At 36.4% G+C, this 22,691-nt stretch overlaps 1 protein-coding gene across 34 annotated transcripts in view; it reads left to right on the top strand.

Moving 5' to 3' along the window:
* Nucleotides 1–22,691, top strand: part of RIMS2 (regulating synaptic membrane exocytosis 2) — a 447,424-nt gene that overhangs the window by 379,562 nt on the left and 45,171 nt on the right. For 29 of the 34 annotated variants that reach the window (XM_085573910.1, XM_085573913.1, XM_021546502.4 and 26 more), the window contains one exon: nucleotides 13,617–13,858. The exons of 4 other annotated variants lie outside the window; for them this stretch is intronic. In XM_085573910.1, coding sequence (XP_085430036.1) covers nucleotides 13,617–13,858 — 242 coding nt within the window. Of the gene's footprint in view, nucleotides 1–61; nucleotides 302–13,616; nucleotides 13,859–22,691 lie in introns of all 34 variants that reach the window. One more of the 34 variants, XM_085573927.1, reaches the window with a different exon arrangement.

Genomic DNA, 22,691 nt, shown 5'->3' on the forward strand with positions numbered 1-22,691 from the left:
CTTTAATTTATTCTTTTCTTTTTTCTTTTTGCATGCTTTTTTCAATTTTTGTTGACTTCAGAAGGACAAGGGATATAGAGGGGAAAAAAGAGGGAGGGCTGGAAGGGGATGAACAAGATGAAGTATTTCCTGAAGAGGAAGAAAAAGAGGAGGAGGAGGAAAAAGCCAAAGAGCAAGAAATTAATGAAAAAGGGGAAGGGCAAGAGGTGACAGAGAACTGTGATAAGGAGGAGATCAAAGAATCAGGGCATGATAAAAAAGCTCGAGAAGACCAAGCTGAGGAAGGGAAAGAGGATGACAGGTAAAATATATTTCTGTTTATATAGAACTATTATTTTTCCTGTACCAGCACCCTACTTGTCTTCCCTTTTTATTCCCTTTGCTTGCATATTGCCTCTGCTCTCTGCAGCTCTTTTTTTTTTGTTTGTTTTTGCTTTCAGTCATCATGCTTTCATATTTAATCAAATTTCATTCTCAGCTTCAATGAACTTGTTCTGCATACCAAATGAAGCAGCACACCAACTTGACTCATTAATATGCATACAACTGCAGCATATTATTTTTTAAATTAGTTTAGACTAAAGTTTGGGGTTGACTGCAATAAACAGTAGAAATTGTAAGATTCCTTATTATATTTTCTACTTGAATTATTATTTAATGGAAAAATGTTTTGTTGAGTGAAACTCAGCAATGTCAAAATTATCCAAAATTATATTTATGGTCATACTAAAGAAGGAAATTTGGAATTTTTTTGCAGTCCTCTTTGTGGTGCATATGACTGACAAACAATGTGGATAAAGCAGAGTTTTCCTTTTTCATTTTTTGTTCCATGTGAATAACTGTCAAGGATTGCTGAATTGTGGAAGGGTCATGCCCTTCAGCTGCTGTGTTGTATCCAGAAACACTGCAGCACAATCTGCTCTGGTTTTATCAGATAATATTCTAGAATTATACATTTTGCCACAAATCCTTAAAACAGTGTAAATTTCTGAAATTTTTTATTGCAAAATCCATGTAGGTCGCATTGAGAGAAATACAACATTCCTCCTTTCTTCATTAGAAAAAATGAGTTTCAGATTTGATGAATGTTCTTGAACCCATTCTCAGTCCCACAACAATGGCAGAAAATCTCAGAAAAAATGCATTTTGTTTTAGCCTGACAATTCTGCATTACCTCTAAATAACTTACGCCTGTAAAATTGTGCTCATATACATTATGCTAAGCACAGAGCAATCCATGGAAATCCATTTTCTTTCCTTGCTACACATTTATACATGTGCCTGCTTATATATGCTCACGTACATAATATGCTCAAACCAAAGGGGATACAAAGAGAGAATCAAGATGCCTAGTGCAGTCTTGGGTGATATTAACTTACACAGCCATACTACTGCCTTTATATATTGTGCCATCTTTCCTTCACTTACATTCATGCATTTTAGATTTTAGCAAAAAGAGTTTAGAACCAGCTGTCTTTAAGAGCGCCTTGGCATATGTGTTCCAGGGACTGTTGTATGGTAGTGTGTGAAAGGATTATTTAAAGACCTTTTTCTCTTCCATTTCCCACTAATTTCCCAGTCTAATGGATCTGAAAGTCCTGCCTTTCTAAAGCATGACTCGGTTCCAGGTTTCTAGATTTCACTATAGCTGGTCTTTGGCCAATATGTTGTCCCCCATTGAAAGAAAAGTCCTTTTTGAGAAACAGCTCCTTGTTTCCTGAGCCAGCTTGTTCTTCTGGTTCCTGGCTGCTCTCTGCCTTTAGGAAGAAGTGACACAAGTCAGGAATCTCTATAAGGAAACAAGATGTTATTAAGTGACTATTGTGTAGTGGCTTTTGTTTGTATTAGATTTTGGCTCCTTCATGGAAATTTGTCTCTAATATTATTTCCCCACTTTGCACATTTTGACCATTTTTAGTATGCAGGTTGTGAATAAACGGAAAATTTATATTCACCTTCCTTTACTATGGTAAAGGAGGATGGCTCATTCTTAGCATTGTCTGAGCATTTTTCTAGGGTAAGAATCAAACAGAAAAGCCAGATTTGCTATAGATATGTATACACATTTATATAAACACATAGCTGTGTCTCATTAACATATTGAAATATTATGACTTGTGTATTCAATGGCCAAGCCTGAAGGCAGGATCAAATCACCATTTTTGAAAATTCGGTGCCTTCTGCTCATTTCTCTGGGAATTTTTTAAATAACACACATTTGAAAATTTATAAGATAAAGTAATGACTTCAACTTCCAAAAAAGAATGTTTGTTTTCAGACACATGACAAATATTAAAAGTAACCAAACATATCGATTAAACATATCAATAGGTAATTTGAGAGACCCAGCAGAACAAAGGGGGCCAATTCTTCCTTGATAGAATAGTAGTAAATTATCATGTAGTTCTTGAGATCTTGGGCATCAAGGAAAGTTATATTGCAGATGGGAATTTTCAAGATACTTTTTACTTTAGAGGTGCATCTGTAATTGGACAGCAGCTACCTTTTCTCTGGGCACTGTGGAATGCAGGGGCTGCTCACAATCACAATCATCAAAAATTACCTTGTTAAGGATACCTCATACCTCTTGATGTTACTGTGTTTATATGCTTCAGGAGTAATGGTCATAGTCCCACTAGGGTCTTCAATCTGCTGAGATCATGGGTGGGTTGAAATGACTGTAAACACAGACATTCATCACTAATTCATCCCATGCCTATTTCAAAGAGCGCCTTGGCACAATAGAAGGTGTTAGCTTTTGAAGCACTGGAGTACATTAAATCAATTTATCTTTCTTTGGCAGAAATAGTTGCAGCATCAGATTTTGCCTTAATTAAACCTTGTAAAACTAAACTTTGGCATATGCTTGACCTGTAGGGAAATCATAATTGTGTTCTTTTTCTGCAGTACATGTTAGCAAATAAAGGGTTTCTCCAGCTTTGATGTTGAATATTTATTATGGAGAGTTCACTGGCTTTTTTTTCTTTGTCTCCTTGATAATCTCAGGGACAAAAATAAAGGCTTCTTAGATATAATCTTTGATCATTAATACCTTTTATTGAACTTAATCTGTTTAAGACTGCTCTAAATTTTATCCTTTCTTAATATTTTCCTAAATATCAATCCCAAGCATTAATTCTGATAGTTGCAATAGTTGTGGTTTACCATGTGAATGCACAGCAAATGTAGTGACAGAGCAGGATTTCACTGTTGAAATACAGTAGAAAAATAAAACTTCTGTTCCAAGCACACAGAATCTAAATAATGAAGTAACATATGAGTCCAGAGAGGGAAGCACAGGAGAACAAAGAGATGTTCCACAGGAGATAAGTACAGCATAGTGTTGGGGACATCTTGACAACAGAGAATGAATGCTAAGAGGAGATTTGAGGAGAGAAAATAAGGTATCTTTGTGAATGTTTCTGGAGAGCTGTTTTCAAGCATTCAAGACAATGAGAACAAAACATGAGGTGCTTGCTAAAAATATATCAAGTGGATGAGGGGCAGGCTTGATGATCAGGAGTTGATCTTTCGGTCTTGAATGAGAGACGATAAATAAGGAACAAGTGCTGAGATACTAGGAAATGAGGATGAATTATGTACAGCTGTGTAAAAGAGAGTGTAACTTTTTACTGATGTGTGGAGGAAGATGTGACAACAAATAGAAATGTTATGAAACTTAACTTTTCTCTAGTATCCTGGAAGGGGTTATTGGATAAATTTCCAGGGCTGGAGAAAAACACGTCAGTATCTGTAATTTGAAATGGTGAGAGAGTGGACAAAGAAATTGTCTGTGTGGGTGGACAGAGAGGGCAGAGATGGGAAATAAAAAGCATGTGCAAGTCACAAAGTTTTGCTATGTATTTGGAAGGAATTAGTGAAAGCCCATTTGAGAAAAGAAAGTGAATTCTAAAAGATGGTAGAAGGAATAGAGCTGATTAAGTAGGAAGATGACACAACCAAGAAAAGAAAATCTGTAGTAGAAAATTCAGCTGGGATGTAATTTTGCAGAGCACTTAAAAATTCAAGAAACAGAGTGCAATATATGGTTTTAAGTAATGTATTTCTTCAAATACAAAACCTTATATCTTTCTAAGGGTTTCTAATGCTTTTTGTGCCCTTTCCATTGTTAGGTATAAAGAATAATTTCAAATTTACTTTCTATTTCTAGTTTGTTCAGTAAAAAAAAAACCTTAGAGAATTTAATTTGTAGGTTTTAAAACTGATTCCTGATGAGTATTTGTTCCTTAGTTTTTCATTAAATTGTAATTTTAGTATTTCAAGTTTTATGACCCTTCTACTGTGACTGCAGCTATTAACAGTTAAATGCAGTATTTTTCTGGAAGAAAAAGAATGTCAATGCAGTCTTTGCATGCTCCTTCAGAGGGATGGAAGCCAGTAATGGTTTTTAAAGTCTTTTTTCTGGTAAAAATATAAAAAAAATGTACAAAAGAAAACAGACACTAAGAATCTGTTTTCAATGTCTATGTACTGTTAGGTTTATTGAAGCTATTTCAAAAGTATTTCAATGACTGCTTCAACTGCCCTACTAGATGAAAGAAGTTAATTGAATCTAACATTTGTAGCCAAACAAGCCACATGTTTGGAAGAGAAAATGGTAGCCTGAGACTCTTTCCCCACTGCATGCTTAGTCTTTTAGCAGAATTGCAGTATAGGTAGTCTGTGCTTCCAACAGAGAGAGAGACAGATAGAGAAAGAGAGAGACAGAGAGATAGAGAGAGATGGACAAATAGATAGATAGATAGATAGATAGATAGATAGATAGATAGATAGATAAGGATCACCAGTGTAATTTCTGCCATGGAAGAGACAGAACCTGGGTCCAGTTATGTCAATGTTCATCTAGGTTTTCAGTTTCCTGCAGCTCTCAAAAGAAGATGTTGGTCTTTTTCTACTTTTTCAACATGACAACAAAGTGATCTTGCCATTCCTGGGCTGAGAATGGCAGGTTGCAGTACAATGTTCACCAGCTGTTTCCAGCTGCAAAATGTTGCATTATCCAGGCAATTTGGGCAGGTGTGATGCACTGGGTCCTTGAACAAGAAGCTGCAACTTTATTTTGTATCTCTCTAACATAACTCTTGTGCACTCTTATGGCTAGATAAGTAGAGCTGCTTGCATATTGCCAGTCTGAGTATTTAAAAACAGAGGACTCAAAAAAAAAAAAGGTTTTTTTAAGTAAAATTTTCCTAGTATTATTGATCTGCATTGGTGGAACCTGTTATTGATCTGCATGGGTGGAATCTATTAGGAGTTTATGGGCAAACTCTTGCCCATTTGAAGTGTAAATTCAAAACCACTACTTTTTAATGCAAGATTTTTACCTTTAATTTTCTACAGAAAGGCAAATATTCAAAAGCTGTAAGTTCATAGAGCTGCTGGGTCTGTACCAAAACACACGGACAATAATTTGCCCATATGGTTTTTTACCATTTCATAGATGACATTTAGAAGGAAACTATCTGTAGCTTCTGGAAAAATACTATGGAAAAAATGCAGAAGATCAATGGTCCCAAACAGAATTATATGAACAAATATATTTGTTATGAAATCTGTACTGAGAATAGGATAAAAATAATTTAAGAAATCTAGTAAAGTCACCTGTTTCTATTTGTCACTGTCTATAGAACCCTTGGAGACTTATTTTTTCCTGTTACTTTGGAGTAAATAAAAAAGATATATAGGCTCCTTTTCAGTTAGTAAATAATTTTTATATACTGGGATATAATAAATTAATTAATGTGGAAGTGCACATTAGTAACAGGTGAACAGTAAAAATAAGTAATTTGAAACAGTCTGCAGCTTTGATGTAAGGCGTCCAGTAGGGAACTCAGACATTTTTCCTTTGACTGCAATGCAATATCTTTGAGACTGCTTCCCTCTCCATGAAATGAAGCCTGCACTTTTACCTGTGCTGAGCCAGCTCTGACCTGTGTTCTTCAATGAAGCATTGAAGAACTCCTGTTACTAAAGTTTATTTTTAAACTGTGCATCAATAGTTTAAAGAAATCAAAATCACAAGAAATGCAGGGAGAAAGTCTTGTAGACATTCAAGGAAGCAGAGATGAAGGAAAAAATTAAAATGAAGGTTTAAAGCAAATATAAGTGTTGAAATTAGTTTTTGAACTTTTAAGTGTGTTATAAAAATATTCATTTTCTGAAAATATTTAAAGCTGGATTGAATCATAAGGTTTTCAATAGACATACTTTTTTATCTTTATTTGTACAGGACTGAGCATGACAGATCTGGTGACAAGAATAGCAACAGCAAAAACTAGAAGTGGTATATAAACTTATAAAAACAAAGGATTGAATATTGAATCTTATAAGGTTTTTCTTTTTTGGACATTATGATTGGACAGATATGGCTGTCTTAGTGATGCCATCTTTTCACTCTTTTTACCTGAGTATTATTTGAATAGAAGACTGACAAGATTCTTTAAAATTAATACATATTCCTAAAAATGTACTTCATTAAAAATAATTAATAAGCTTATCATTTAGCCTTCCAAGAAGCAAACTTCTTCATTTTACTTCTTAGAAGTATTTCTAAAATGCAGTTGCTGGATTTGTGCTATTGCCTTTAAAACACATTGCCAGGCCCATCTAGCAAGTGATTTGTTACATCTACTACATCTAGCAAGTACTGTACTTCAACTAAGGCTAAAGGGCCCAGTGTTGGTTTTACTACTGTGTGCTTAATAGCTGTGGAAAGATAATGTTCCAGTGGTTGAGCATTGCCCATATATCTGATTTTAATGTTATTAGACTGAACACCTGAACATTTTCAGTAATTTCACTGCACCTGTGTGGTGTCATATTTCTCCTGAAGTCCATAAGGTACTAGCTAAACAAGCCAGGGGATGTGTCATCAGGCTGATTTCCTAGGAGGAAATCAAATTTCCTTACAAGTACCACTGAGAGCCCAGCACTTCCTAGATAGCCATAACATAAACACAATTCCTATGGAGGCCCAAGGTAAAAAAGAGGAAAGTTGCTTCAAACTTATATGGTGTGCCATGTACACATTGTCTCAGCAGGGACATTTGGTCTACCTGCCTTCTCCAGCTCAGAAAAACAAGGGTTTCAGGCTCGTGTTCAGAACAATGTGAGACATCTTTCCTCATATTTTCTTTTTTTTGATGGTCTTAAGTTTTCTCTATGCTTTTATAATTTCCCCCAGAGACCAAAAGTGACTCAAAGTCATTTTGTCAAAGTGACAGAAGTCAGACAGGCAAGATCACGATGTCCCAGATAATGTCTCTTTGGTTGAAGTAATTACGGCTTCAGGTTTCTTGCTCGTGTCCATTTAGTTCTCAGTCCCAGAAGATCAATTCAGAGACATGCTATGAGTTTTGGAGATGTTAGCAGTGCCTATTCTGACCCTGATTTTTCAGAGTCCTCAAGCAACCCGAATTTACAAGGATGAAGGAAATGTTGGAGTTGGTTTATTCTTTAGACAGCTGCTGCCACATACATGCACATAAGCATTAAAATGAGCCTAAGCATATTCCTTTTGTGCAGTACTAATCAAAGAAATAAAGTCTTTCATGAGTGAAGTATAGATGAAGCTATAGTGAGATCCGTATGCTGACAGCAATTTATTTAAATAAAGCCCTTTCAAGACATTTGGCTCTTCTCTGTGTATTATGTGATTTTTCTCTTAATGTAATCTCAGTAGTGCATCCTGTCCAGTTCCCCGATGTCTATCTTCCAAACTTTTCTGTCAGTGAGTTTTCTAAATAAGTAAATCTCCCTCACAGCAATTTCAGTTTAGCAAAATGATAAATCATGGTACTTCTTACCCTCAAGAAAAACATGATGTCACTTACCTCTGTATATTTTTGAGCATTTCAGCCTTCAAGTCTGAAATTTTTCTCACTTTCCTGACTCAATTTTACATTATTTCTATGGTGATTTGAAGTCTGGGACACATACAGGATTTAATGTCTGGTTTAGCAATTCACTGCTTATAGAGCTTTATTCAGCACTTCAAGAAAAAACACTGAGCAGTACTAAGCAAGTTTGTAGTGTAGATTGTAATATAGCAGTGTAAATACAGAAAACTGGGCCTTCCATCCCTGTTGGAAGACTAATTAAACAACAAGTTGGAACAGGTACACAACATTTACATTTCAGATTAAGTACATGCAAAGGTGCATTTCTGCCAGAGAACAGTCTTGATTAAATCAGGATGCTCGTGATCAGTTTTAATTTAGCAAGTTAGTTGTTACCCAGTGTTTACAAACTACTTCTTTGCCAGGCTGGGTTAAAGAAGATGCTTTCTAAACTCAAAGAATTTGGATGTTAGTCAAAGCTCACTCGGTCTTTGCAATGTACTTTATTGCCAAACCTTCAGAACTCATATGGACTTCTTCTATTACCAGTGGATATGACAGCTGACAAATGCAAGACTTCTAGACCTCAATTAATTTTCTTACTTGGCTTTTTTTTTGCATCCACACAAAGTAAAGAACTGGTTTAGTTCACTGTATCAAAGAAAGGGATTTCATCAAAGATTCATTACTGTTAGCAAGGTAATAAAGCTTTTCTCTAACTTTGTAGAGGAAAACTTGAAAATTTATTGACACTAGATGAATATTAATATAATCTTCATTGTAATTGCAATTTAAATTAACATAAAATATCAAATGTATTTTTTAAAATAGCCGATTATTCTATCAGAGAAGGTGAGAAATTTTATCAGAAATCTCTGAAACTCTATGTACTATCCAACCTAAACCTCCCCTGACAGAGCTTCAGACCATTCCCTCGGGTCCTGTCACTGGGACCACAGAGAAGAGAGCAGTGTCTGCCCCTCTTCTTCCCCTTGCAAGGAAGCTCCAGATTACAATGAAGTCTCCCCTCAGTCTCCTCCAGAGTGAACAGACCAAGTAACCTGATTTGCTTTTCATGTGGCTTCTCCTCAAGGCCCTTCACCATATTTGTTGCTATCGTTTGGGTGCCCTCTAATCCATTTATATCCTTCTTATTTTGTGGTGCCCAAAACCACCCCCAGCACTCGAGGTGAGGCTGCCCCAGTGCAGAGCAGAGCAGGACAATCCCCGCCCTTGCCCAGCTGGCCATGCTGGGCCTGATGCCCCCAGGACACCCTTGGCCCTCCTGGCTGCCAGGGCACTGCTGGCTCATGGTCAGCTTGCCAGTGACCCCCAGGTCCATTTTTGTGGTGCTGGTCTCCAGACTCTTGTTTCCCAGTATGTACATACAACCCCCATGCAAGGTGCAGAATCCAGCACTTGTCCTTGTTAAACTTCATATGGCTGCTGATTACCAAGACCTCTAATTTGTCAAAGTCTTTCTGCTGAGCCTCTCTGTGTCCAAGGGAGTCAGGAGCTCCTCCTAATCTATTTTTATCAGCAAACTTTAGAATACCTTTGACACCACAGGTATCTGCCAATCTGACTCTCCTCAGCTGACTTATATAGTATATTTTTTAAAATAATATTTAGTGGCTAGGACTCTCATACTCCACGATTGGCTTTATATTTCAAATATATATAGATATCTTACTGTAATTTCTTTTCTAATGTCTTATTTTTCTCTTGTGTTTTTTTAAAGAACTTTCTGCTTTAGCTTTGAGAATGTATTCCTCTAAAATTTATGCATCTTTCATTTTTCTTTTTTCACTGGCAAACTGAAAAGATATTTACAATGAGACCTGTCTGCAGCTCTTGGTTTCCTCAAGAGATTTGCTGGATTTTGGGATAGTGCAGGAAGTAACATTCCTGTGTAAGCTTTGCCCTTCATCCTGTTCTTGTTGAATAGTTTGGTCCTGTTAAGCAAAAGGCAATAGCCTGGCTGCCACCTTCACTCTGCTCTTGCTGTAGGCTTTAGGCTGCCACATGCTGGGGTTGTGTACTGATTTTGTTCTTGTTTTGGTTCTAATAATGGTATTATTATGTCATTATGCACATATTATTTGGACTAGGATGATTACTTTATTTCCCCCTTTATTTTATTCTCCCCCAGCATCTGGCTGTATATTCTCTTTGCTGAGGGTATTTTAAAAATTATTATTATTTTATAAGATACCTTGAGAACCCTGTTTTTACTGTGTATCTATTCATTAACTCATACAATATTATAAATTACTTTTAGGTAATGTCTGTTTTAAAATCCTGTTGAATTTATTTAACTGGATGTATGTGAGATTAGATTTGTGTATTTGTACTTACAAAGAAAACTTCCAGTTATTTCTGTTTCCTGTTAAGTAAAAAGGTTTACTCTCTAAATTTTACTCTGAGGTCTACCTTTCTATTACCTCAGAAAGGAACCAAGTCTGACATGCAATACCCAGTTTTTCTGAGAATGACCCATTTGTGGCACTGTCAAAAGGCAGACTGGGTAGAAGGATGGTTTCTACTGGGGAGGGTATCAAGTAACTGCCAAGAAAAATTAGTAAATGAGGGCTTGGATGGCCAGAAAGGATTCAGAGTGCTGATGAAGGAAGTGCTCATGACCACTCTAGGTTTATTTTGAGGCACTATGAACCATTCATAACTCTCCTAGTATGTATTTCTCAGAGCTTTTTTGCTAAGAGAGGAATTGCAAAAAACAAAGTTCCTGCTATGGGATGGCTTTCTCCAAGGGCTGTTTGCTGATAGGACTGTAGCAAAGATGTATTCTCGGCTGCTTTTAGAGAAGGGGAAAACCCCCAAGCCTTTAATTAAAGAAAATAGTTTTAGAGCTCAACTGGGGAAAAAAAGAGAGGTTTGTGAATGAATTTTTAGCATCAGCCATTTCTACTAGTATTTGGTATATCCACTTAAATCTAAATCTGTTTCTCCTCATTTGAATTCCTTTTCCTACCTTTCTTTAAAAGTTGGCCAAGAGAAGGTGTCTGACTGAAGTCTACATCATTACTGGCAGGACTACACAGCAAAACATTTTGTGATACAGAAGCCTTTAGACATCAGCCAAGAAGCAAACTTTGGCAATTCAGAGTACTTTCATAGGTAACCAAACACTATAGTGACCAACCTCTTTAAACACACTGATTTATTTAATAAAGGCAACTATTGTAATCCATTCCACTTAAATAGAACCAGACATCTTGGAAAGGACACAAAAAAGCACCTCAAAGGCACATTCAACTCAGGAAATGGTGACTTTTCTGTGTAGCTTTTATCTTAAAATGCAGAATATTTCTGTTTCCACTGATGACATAGGACTTTATTGAATGATAATATCACTTATAAAACAATGCATTAATTACTGTTTCCATATGACAAGAACTCACTGATTTTCGGGGTACTATTCTTGAAAAAATGGATCACTGAAATAGGTTGTTCTGCAAGCAGTGAAAAATTTACTTCCCTCACCAGTCTGTATCTGCGAATGAGCTTCTACTAGGAGAGATTCAATAATTACTTTTTCTGCAATCTTTCCCCAAAGAGGCATTCATAAGGTGTATGTCCAGGTATCTGTTTTCAAAACAGTTTTAGAAACTAAATAGCTTTAGTTTCCTACTGCTCTGTCAAATTTTATCTGATTTTAAAAAATACTGAAAAAAGAGAGACCTGACTGAAAGCACACATTAATCATATTTCCTTTGAGAACTTGGATTAAAAACAGCATTACTGGATAAGGGATTCTAATTTTCTGATTCTTAGTAAAATTTTGCTTAAGGTAGAGTTGAAGATACTAGCTCTTCACAGCCATGTTTTTTCTAGACCTATAGTATTTTTTGCATGCAAGATAATGTTGAAACGGAGAACTAGATTCTGTGTCATCTGCTTTCTTTGACTGAATTCTTAGAGGTGTTAGTTTGATTAAAAAATACAGCATGTGAGGTTATCATCTAAGAAGTAAGTTAGCATAGTGCTAATAAGACACAGAAATACAAATTCTGAGTTACTGTTTCCCTGACTTCCTCTTTACCCACATCCTATCCCACTCCTCCCATGGTGATAAATGTACTAATAAGAGTCAGTGTGTACTAACATATAACAACAAAGAGAGCTAAAGGAGGGTAAGAAAAAAGCTTTCAGGCTACCACTGTGTTCAGTCTTTTGTGATTGCGTGTCCAGGCAAGGCCAGTCTAGCTCTCTCTCAGATTTGTTTTGTGCTTCTCCATCTGCTGATCCAAATTCTCATTCATATTTTTCCCTGTAACTTCCCTGAGAAGTTACACTCAATATTTTTTCAATGGTAAAGGTCTACTTCTGCTATGAACCAACTCAGCTTTCCCTCTGGGTTGTGGCTAAGCTATAATTCTTCATTTACTTTTGAGTGCAATGCATTAATTCCATAGGTAAGTTACTGACAGAATAAGTATTGGAAAATCTTAATAAAGAAACAAAAATGCCTTCCTTTTATGAAATAGATTTCAGGACATTATAGATAAGAGAAAAGGAGTATATATTTTTGTATAGTCCGAAAAATTTGCTTTAGAGACATTTGCTGAGCACTAAAGCTCTAGCAGTAGCTTTTTGCATGTATTTGAAAATCTGTTTAAGAAACAAAAACATTAATTTTAGCCTTTATGTATTGGTGATTTAACAAAAAAATAATTTCTCCTGGGTTCCAGAAATATTCCACAGTTTTGTGGATTATTTAAAATAGCATCTCATGGGGACTTTTTGGTGAGAAGCACTGTACTGAAAATAATAATAAATGTCTAAGTTCTACACAAGAACTTAATTGAAATAGAAAATTCTCTATAAACTTTCAAGCCCACATGTACCCCAGAGCTTCCAGTTCTGGATATTTTTTCAGACACCTACCACTTAGATGTCAGGGTAAATTTTGTATAAGTGCTGTTGTCATCAGTGTAGATTGCCATTTCTGAGGAAAGGAAAAGTCCCTTAGCCTGGACTACTGGTAGATCAGTTTCCCCTGGGACAACTGAAATGCTGCAGCAGTAGTTTAGATGCAGCCACATAGAGCACATTTACAGAGTCTCTAAACAAGTAGAAAAGATACATTAGAATTGAATTCCATTTTTTTCAGTTCCGGTGATCTATGCCACAGAACACTCAAGTGTTGTGTGAAATACATGTCTAGTACCTGTATTTGTTGATGCAGAGATGGAGAAAAAAACCTATGGGTGTTCATTACTGTACAGTGACTGAGCTAAACTAGATTACTGAGAACATCCTTGAAATATCTGAATGTATAGTAAGCAAAACTGGGTTTCAGACTGATATTCTTTTCCACTCAGTAGTAAATCAAGTATCTGTTTCCCAGAGGAATATAGGTTATTTGTGTATATGTATGTGAGAAGAAGAAGTTCACAGCACTGAGGGCAGAACTTAAATTTTCCAAACAAAAAGTGATTGTATGATATATGGATGCATTAAATCTTTTGTATACTTTTGCCAGTAACAAGTTTTAAGTCGATCAGTAAATAAGAGCTTGTTATTTAAAACACAATTTTGATGAGTCCACTATTTTTACCAACCAAGACCCTAGAATTAAAATTTCTCCTTTTACCTCTTAAAACCAAACCCTACTTGTGTGATTAGCTGCTTTTACCCTTTAGTATCCCAAAACCTTCCATCTGAAACCTGTCCTTTTCTGTCTTCCCCTTTTTACTCTTTGTCTGCACTGTTTATCCGTCAACTGGCTGACAGTGTCTTTACATCCAAAATGCAAAGCAGACAGATGGCCATCTCAGGAAAGAACATGACTAAGAGCACCAGCATCAGTGGGGAGATGTACACGCTGGAGAAGAACGATGGCAGCCAGTCGGACACGGCAGTGGGCACTGTTGGTGGTGGCAGCAAAAAGAGACGCTCCAGCATTGGTGCAAAGATGGTCGCCATCGTGGGGCTATCGAGAAAGAGCCGTAGCACATCGCAACTCAGCCAGACTGGTAGGAACTAGATTTTTTTTCTCTCTCTCAAATTATCTAAATGTACATAATACTTATGTATTACAGTTTAATCATTTGAAGATCCTGTTGAAGTTGCCTCATCAACGATATTCTATGGAATGAAGAAAATGGTCAATTATCTTTTTTCCTCTGAACATTTACTAAACTTTTTTTTTTTAAGCAAAGTTTCTTTTCAGGTTGGACTGAAGCTTTTATCTTCTGCTTGCTGGAGCCTGCTTAATACAGTAATTCCTTACTTTTCAGCTTTTCAGGAAGCAACATAAGCTGTACTTTCATTTGGGGGGATTCCTTACTGAAGTTTCTGAAGGGTCACTGAAATGCTGCAAGATGCTTTTGGTTTTGTCACAGACAGTGTTTGTGTATTTCAACATGAGATTTTTTCACCTTTAAACATGCAACCTTATTTTGAAACAAAGCAATTTTCCTGAACAAACTTATGTTACTTTAGTGCAAATGTTTCATTATGTTTTAATTACTTTCTTTTCAGCCTACAAGTGTATTCACCATCTGTAGAAATTTTCCTCATTTCTGTTTCTCTCAATTCAAATTGAATACTTCAATGTATCGCCTAGGAAAATGGAAAGATTTTCTGCTTTGATGTCTAAAGTGTTTAAAATCTTACATCTTTTTTTCTTATTTTTTCCTATTCTGGGGAAAATCCATATAATACACTCTGAAAAGCTCAATGTCAAATAATGACACTGTATAGGACAAGTGTATTTGACATGGAAAAGGTTACTTGTGTTTGAATAACATTCATATAAAAGAAGTATTTAAGCAATTTATATAAGTATGCATATATATATATATATATATAATATATTTCAAGGTATGTACAGAAGATAGGTTGTATTCTCAGTATTTAAGAAAAAAACTGTTGTGATGTTTTCATAGAGTTCAATGTAAGTTTACAGTGCTGTGCTGTGTGAGGTCCTATCTGAAGGTCTCCCTTGTGCTAACCACCATTCAAACACAGAGAAAAAAATTCTCGGTTCTTTCCAAACCAAAGTAATAAGAGTTTTAATGTACAACAAAATGGAGCAAAACAATGATTTGCACTGTCAGAAACTGTGGTAAATTTTTAAACTAAACTTTGAGGGGCTGTGTGTGGGATTTCAAATACTGTAAAGAGTAGAACTAAAAAAAGAAAGGAGAGGTAACAATGCAGAAGAGGGTAGGAAGCTTGACTGTGTGACTTATTGAATGCAGAATGAGCAGGAGGGAATGAAGAAGAGGTGAAAGAATGTATATACAGAAAGCCCTGAATATCATGCAGACACTAGTGACTCCATCAGTAGGCAAGTCTTTGTAGCAGCCTTGTATTTTACCAGCTCACTTGCAAGTTATGGAAAGGCCAGGTTTGTATACATTTCTATTTTCTTTGAAATAAAGATGAAGTCACCTTTAGACAAATCTGGGAGGTGTCTGGCTAGGCAAGAAAAAAATTAATCACTTGCTTAGCTGGAAATCTAAATTTTTACCTTGTGACAGTACAGAGCTATGTAACAGTATAGAGGCATTTGAATATCAAATCATATGCAATGCACTACATTACTTTTTTTTATCTAATCTGGTCTCTCTTGCCATAAGAGCTATAAAATGAAGGATGTCAACTCTGTACATTGCTCAAGGATGTCTCATCACTAGAGAGAACCTGTATTGTCTGGTCTAGATCTGATTTAAATACCATTTCACAAATGTGAAATATAACTGTCTCAAAGAGTACTCAAAATCTTTAGACCCACTGACCATGAGTAGGTGTTCAGACAAACGTGAGTGAGGAGCTGTAATTCAGTGCTCTTGGAGGCAGCCTGCATGGCTCTGGCTGGCAGCCCCCGTCCCTTGGCTGCTCCCTGGGACTGGCCTGTGCTCAGGGCTGGCCTGTGCCTGGCCCCGAGCAGAGCAGCCACAGCAGCTCTGCTGACATCTCCTGGAAAAGCCCCTTGTGTTGGTTGGATATGGGGATATGGTAAGGGTTGGGGGTTGTTTTGTAGAGCTGTTACTGCACACCTGCTCCTGCTGTTCTATTGGAGAAGCATCTCCAAGGGGTCCTGTCTGAAATGTGGCTGCTGCTACAGGACAGCACAAGCATCTTTAATAGCTGGGTCATACAAGCATTGCTGGTTGTGGTGAGCCTCTGGCCACAGGTCAGGCCCTGGATGAGGTGTGTGCATGGTGCTGTGTCTACAGTGACACAACATGATGGCCTGTTGGGTTGCTGAGGGTGAGGTCACATCATGAAGAAATACCTTGCCTGTCTTCAGATCCTTCACAAAGAGAATGGTGAGACACCAGAACGGGTTGCTCTGTGGATACGCCATCCCTGGAAATGTTCAAGGCAAGGTTAGATGAGGCTCTGAGCAACCCAAATGGAGGGCGTCTCTGCCTCCCTCCAGGGGGCTTGTAGCTAAATGATGTTTAAGGTCCCTTCCAACCCAAAATATTGTTTCCATCTGTAAGTGCATCTTACAGAAAATGTTGGACGCCAGCATTGTACATAGATACCAGAGGATTAAAATTTGCAATTAAGGTGTTTAATGAATTTATAAATTTCTCTGTCTTGTCCCATCATGTTCGTTTTCTCAGATGGTGAGTGCCTGCACAAGGAATCTTGTATTGGTACAATCTGGAACCAAAACACTAATTTCCTGTAGGTATCCTGTAAGTACAGTTTTCTGGAACTGAGAGGCTGGAGATATTCAGGTGTCAGGGCACTGGTACTATGTAGCAACTGGATTAAGTATAAAAGTTTCTTAGGTACTTTCTGAAGATATTCTATCGTTCAATGGGCTGGATAAGTATCTCCTTACATATCAGGCTTGATAAAACATACCAATATCAGAAGATAATACTACTTCTGTAGAAAGTTGTGCTCATATGGAAATCAGTGTAGAAATGACTGTCTGAATATCTGAAACATTTTTTCAAGTGTTTTGTAAAGTATAATTTTACTTCAGTGGTTTTCTTCATTCATATTTTATCACTAAATCTATGCCAGAAGTTTTTCTGAAACTAGGTCATCATAACTGTTTTCAGGACTGTGTATCAGACTTACAATACATGCCTTATAAGGTCAGTTTTAAATGTCTTTTCAAATTATATTTGTATTGTTTCCTGTTATTTGTCATAGTGCTAAGAAGTTGACACTAAAAATAGATAAAGAAATAATATTTTTTTTATTCTGGTCTGTAGTCTTTTTCAGGTAGGAACAATTATTTTATGGGTAAAGGGCATGACTGTAGGAGTGAGGGTGAGTAGGATGGTTGGGACGGATGGAGATGGGAGATCTCTCAAGCCAGCTCTTGGAACTTGTGGTTTATTGCAAAGGGTGTGGGTGCAGGGGCCCTGCTTAGAACTGCCAGCCCCAGCTCTGAGCAGACCCGAAAGAAGAGCCTGAAAGAGAGACCCGAAAGAGCGAGAGGGAGGAATTTCTCATTACAATACAATAAATCTTCTTCTGTGCTGAATATTCTAATTTTCACTAACCAATCTAGTACAAGATAAAATCCTATACCATTTATATACAGCCTATAAGAATCATTGAATTACCATACTGTGTTACATTTTAAACCATGAAAACTACTGTTTGGACCTCTTCTGCCAAGCCATGGGGCCTGCTCTGAACCTGGGACCTGTCTGCAAGCAAGAGGGTATTGTTTAATCAAAAGGGGATTACCTTCAGCTGGCCATACTATTGTTTTCCAGTTGTTCAGTAATGAAGGCTTGGTATCTCAAAGCTTGTTTTCATTTCAATCTTGCTTATAGTTTCCATATCCTCAAAATCTTTTGCCAAGCAATCATATTTATAAGGCTTTCCTCTTTCATCTTCCACAACATATGACACAAAAGTAATTTTTCATAAGGTTGCTTTTACTTAAGACTTCAGTAAATGACAAGATTCTGAAGAGTAGAGTAGCAAGATAAATTAGAATTTATTTTATTTCTGATTCTTGTACCTTTCCAGTGCTCCAAAAATAGTTAAAGGCATACTCCGTATTCTTGAGTCAAGCAGTCAATTCTATAAGCTAAAATTTGATGGATTAGAGGAACTTTATGTTGTAACGTTCAGGTCCTGATTCCACAGGCATTATTCCTTGTGGAAAAGACACTTTCTTTACTGAGAAAGATAGAATGCAAAATGCAATTCTTAACAGGTATACCTATTCATATCTGGAATGAAATTGTTTTTCTGCTGGTCAGCCCTAAGGGAACTGATGATCAGACTTCTGTAGAGAAGCAGACCTAATTCTCAGTTATATTTCATTAATAAGTAAACTCTTTGCTGTCTTCTTATCATGCTATCTTAGGGATCCCTTTCAATTTACACACAGTCTCTGGCAGGCAGATACTTGGGTGCCTTCCCTTCCCTTATTTATCTGACATTTCTCTTTTTGTGAAGCAAATAATCCATCTCCTCTTAAGTTAGCTAAAACCTATTGTATTTGTAGGCTGATTATAGCCAAGAGCCAAGGCAGTTGAAGGCATGTTTTCAGAATCTGGGGCACTCCATAGATCATATATACTAAAACATCATGTGTGTATGTTGGGTCACCCATACGGGTCCAGCACACTCTCAGAGACCGAGACCCGTCATGTCTTCGGGTACAGTAGATGGAATCTACTAAAAGAGATTAAAAAAGGAAGTAACAGCACGACTTGAGAGTGACCAGTGCAGTAATGCCTGCAGAGAGGTGTAATTATGTTTGGACAGAAATCAGGGCCCTCAGTGTGTCTCCGGAGAGCGTTGCTCCAAGGTGCTGTGCTCCAGAGGGCCCTGCACACGTAAGCACAGCTGGTGGGGCTGGGGGCAGCTGACACTGCATGAACTGCACTTGCTTTGTGGCAACATGTTGCTCCATGTCACCTAAGAACCCTTGCTAGGATGCCAAATGTGCCATGAAATTATAGGGCTGTGAAAGTAGAATTTTGAGACAGTGTTATGAGATCTTTTGGCATCCTTCATAATTTTGCTGAGGTTAAACTTTGCCATATGTTATTGACATTATAGTTCTCAATAGGAAAAGTACAAACAGCAGTTGATTCTGTACCACCAAAATGATGATTGATATTTTGTGAATTCAATAGTTTTTTATCAAAATGAGGCATTTCCATTTTAACAAATTCTGAGAGATATAAAGTGAAAAGAGATTAAAGTATTTAGAAATTTTAGTATTTCATGGTTTCATCTTAGAAGAAAATAAGAGAACTAGTTCTCAGAGCAAAAAGTTTGAGTAAAATTTTATTTTATTTCTATTTAAAACAAAATTCTGTATGGCTTGTAGGGTGTTGAAGCTGCAGTCTGAAGTGCTGTACTTATAAGTAGAATAGTCTCACTTATGTCTGTTAGGAACCAATGACATAGCCTATAGAGCAATTTTCTCAACTTATGGAATAATTGAGAGGAATCTATTGGTGTGGTATAGAACTTCACATTTCTCAATTCAAAATTTGATTTATATAAGATCAATTCAAAATTTGATTTATATAAAAATAGTCTTCTATTACATGTATAGTCAATGTGGTTCCTATTAGAAGAGCATGCTTAATCACTTGGAATCATGGTGATTAAAGGAGAAACTACATTGATTGCCTTTCATTGTCTATAAAGTGAGATAGTATATGGTAAGCATGCAATTTACTGAATAAAAGTGTATTTGTTTACGTAATAGACATTGTTATTTTCTATCCCCAGAATTAATTTATGTGGTCAAAATGGCAACTGAAATTATCATCCATTACTTTTAATTTTGACATGTATTTTAATGTTTTTTAAATCATATATATAATACAGACAATTTGAAACAAGCCATTTGTTTGGGGGGTTATTTCCTCTCCTATTCCAGAGACAGATTGCTAATGTAATAGATTGCTTTAATGTGTTGCATTACACTTGCCTCAATATTCTTGATGTGTTATCTGATTTACTTTCAAAATTAACACATAATAAGTTGATAGAAATATAGGATTAGTAATTGACAAGAGATTAGGGCACATTTGTCTCACTCATTAGTTGAGAATTGTGAACTGAATCCTTTACCAAAGAGAAAGCATTATTATAATAAATACATTACCAAGAGCATTAATCAGCTTTTACTAAATAAGCTCCTAAAAGTATGCTAATAAATAAAGACTCTAATTGCAAACTAAAAAGGCTATAAAATGTCATTAAATTCTGTTGTTTTCCTCTATATGTAGGAAAAGACTAGGAAAGGGCAAAAATTTATGCCACTTTCCTTAACAGATTTTCTGTAGTGGAAGTAGGTGTATATTTGAGTCTTCACAAAGATTTTCTGAGAGATGGAAGCAGTGAAAACAAACACAGAGTTGAGATGCCAAAATTGAACTCCAGCCAATGCTAGCTGTGATCTTACAAAAGTCCTCTGGAAGACATTTCTCACACACAAAGTGTGGGAGACACCTTATACCATATATGAGAAGAAATTGCAGGAAAATGTGAAGGAAGACCTGTGGTAAGACTAGAGAGTAAGAATAAAAGGCTTAATTTTAGGAAAAAAGGTGCAGATCATGTACACCAACTGAGCCATACTGCCTCAATCACAAATAACTCATCAAACTTTTCTGTAATATCAACTCAGGTACACACCTGTAAGATTTCCATCTGCCTGTGGCAGAAGTAGAACTAATCCCCCTGGTTGTAGGCATTTATGATATAAAAATCCTTATTTAGCATTAAAAAAAGATTTTCTACATTACTTAAGAAGAAATTTTCTTATATTACTACTTGAACTCATTAATAAGGGGAAAAAAAGGAGAAAGTTCAAAGTTAGATCAGAACATTTAGCTTGACCTTCCACAAGATTTTTTTCTTTCCATAATTAGAGGTAAAAATAGAGAGAAATGTAGGGTGATCTTTCTTGGTAAGAATACTGCTAAACTATTTTTCTTTTTTAGAGCAGAAGAATTCTCATAATGTCCCTGCTTAAAAAAATATACATCTCATAAAAACCCCTAGACTATAAAGCTGTTTTATTTCTGTTTTTGCAGTAAACAAGATTTTTTTTTTTGTGTTGTTACATAAGAAAAAATTTAGGCTTTTCTTAAGAAAGTTTCCATTTAGAAACTCCTTTTGGGAGTCTTTTATCTCTTAGTTAACATGTGATATTATATATGAGAATTTCTTGTTCATTATTCTGTGGAAGAGGGTTCTGATTTCAGTCTAGTGAAACTTGAGAGTGGAAAAAATAACTTTACAGGGCAATCTCATACCTTCACAATTATTCAGTTTTCAGTACCCCTGAAATGTCTGTGATATTTATCTGTAGTTACAGTTCTGTGTATATATGTCGTTTATACTTTAAGGAAGAAAATTCAGCTGGGTTTTTTCCTCAGTAAAATAATATTTCTAGTTTTGTTAATTTCCTACATAGCCATCTCAATGAATACTCTTTGTATTATTCTGGAAGGACAACATTAATCTAGCCATTGGACTGTGAACCAGTGTCACTAAATAACATTGTGCTGTGAAGGGAGATTTGCTTCAGATCTCCAAAGGCCAACACGAAAAGGGCTGTAGTACTTTGTTGAACAGTTATGAGACATGGTTTGCACACCAAAAATAAATAAAGATTACAGTTATATTTACAGATTCATTAGAGCTGCATATTTTTTTAATTTAAGATTTCATAATACTACAGGATTTCTTTCCTTGTACTTAAGTGGAATGTAATATTAAATGTCTTTTGGCAAGTGTACCTTAATATTGAATTTATGTCTATAACACTATCCATGCTATCAATGCTATTAATAACCCTTTGATAAATGGAAATCTCTTTCTAAGGATAGAAGTGAATTTATAGAATAATTGCCTGAAAGTAAAAAATCATTAAAATTGCCTCAAAACAAAAGGTGGTAAAGAGGCATGCTGTGCAGACTAATTCAGAACAGCTCTCTGGCCTTGACTGGTATCCAGGTTAGGCTCCTGTGTCACAGAAGTTCAGTTTGATTGCACTCTCGTGCTGCCCGTTTCAGCTGCTGCTGGGTCTCCTTACAAACACAGCAATCCATGCTCTCCATAGGATAAAATGGGGAAGGAAAAGTTACAGAACTCCTGCTTTTAAACACCCCACGGGATGCACAGCCTGTGGGGAATCATGCAGGTACTGAGAATACCGTTGTGCTATTCATATTTCCAGGCACTTTGTGTATGATGGACTATGACCCACAGTGAACCTCCAGGCTTTGTCTTCCATGGAACAAGTGTGATGATACTATCACCCAGAACTGACACGTGCCACTAACTGCAAACTCTTAACAGAGAACTCTACAGGACAAATTATATTAACAGAGTAATTTAAAATTATTTAAGTGTACTATTGGTGAATACACAAGCAACCATTTGATCGAGAAACTGAACCTTTTGCTCAAAATTAAGACACCCCATTAGTTTACAGTCAAGTCTCTTATGCATGCTTTATTTCTCATACTGGGTCATCCTTATGTGCCAGATGGTGTATGCTAGGTACAGTCCAAGAAACTGGGAAACATTTTTCTTTCCTTCAGCAAGGGAGGAACTCTCAACACAGATCTCACAGATCACAGATACATGTTGGTTAGTTGGAATATGAGACAGACATTTGGTCTCTGCTTCTCTAAAGACATAATAAAATAAAGCAGCAGTCAAAACTAAATTTCTTAAGCCAAGTTCTGCAGCTGCATATTTAAAAGCTTGCCAGATCTGTCCCTGAGGCAGAATGTGCAAGACCTGTGTTTTCTGAATGCTCATGTGGTACGATAGGGCCCTGGCATCTCCATGGTGGCAAGTCAGTTGTTTCTCAGATTGTACAGAATCAAA

This window comes from Lonchura striata, chromosome 2, assembly GCF_050655825.1.
Source record: "Lonchura striata isolate lonStrDom1 chromosome 2, ASM5065582v1, whole genome shotgun sequence".
Lineage (NCBI taxonomy): Eukaryota > Metazoa > Chordata > Aves > Passeriformes > Estrildidae > Lonchura > Lonchura striata.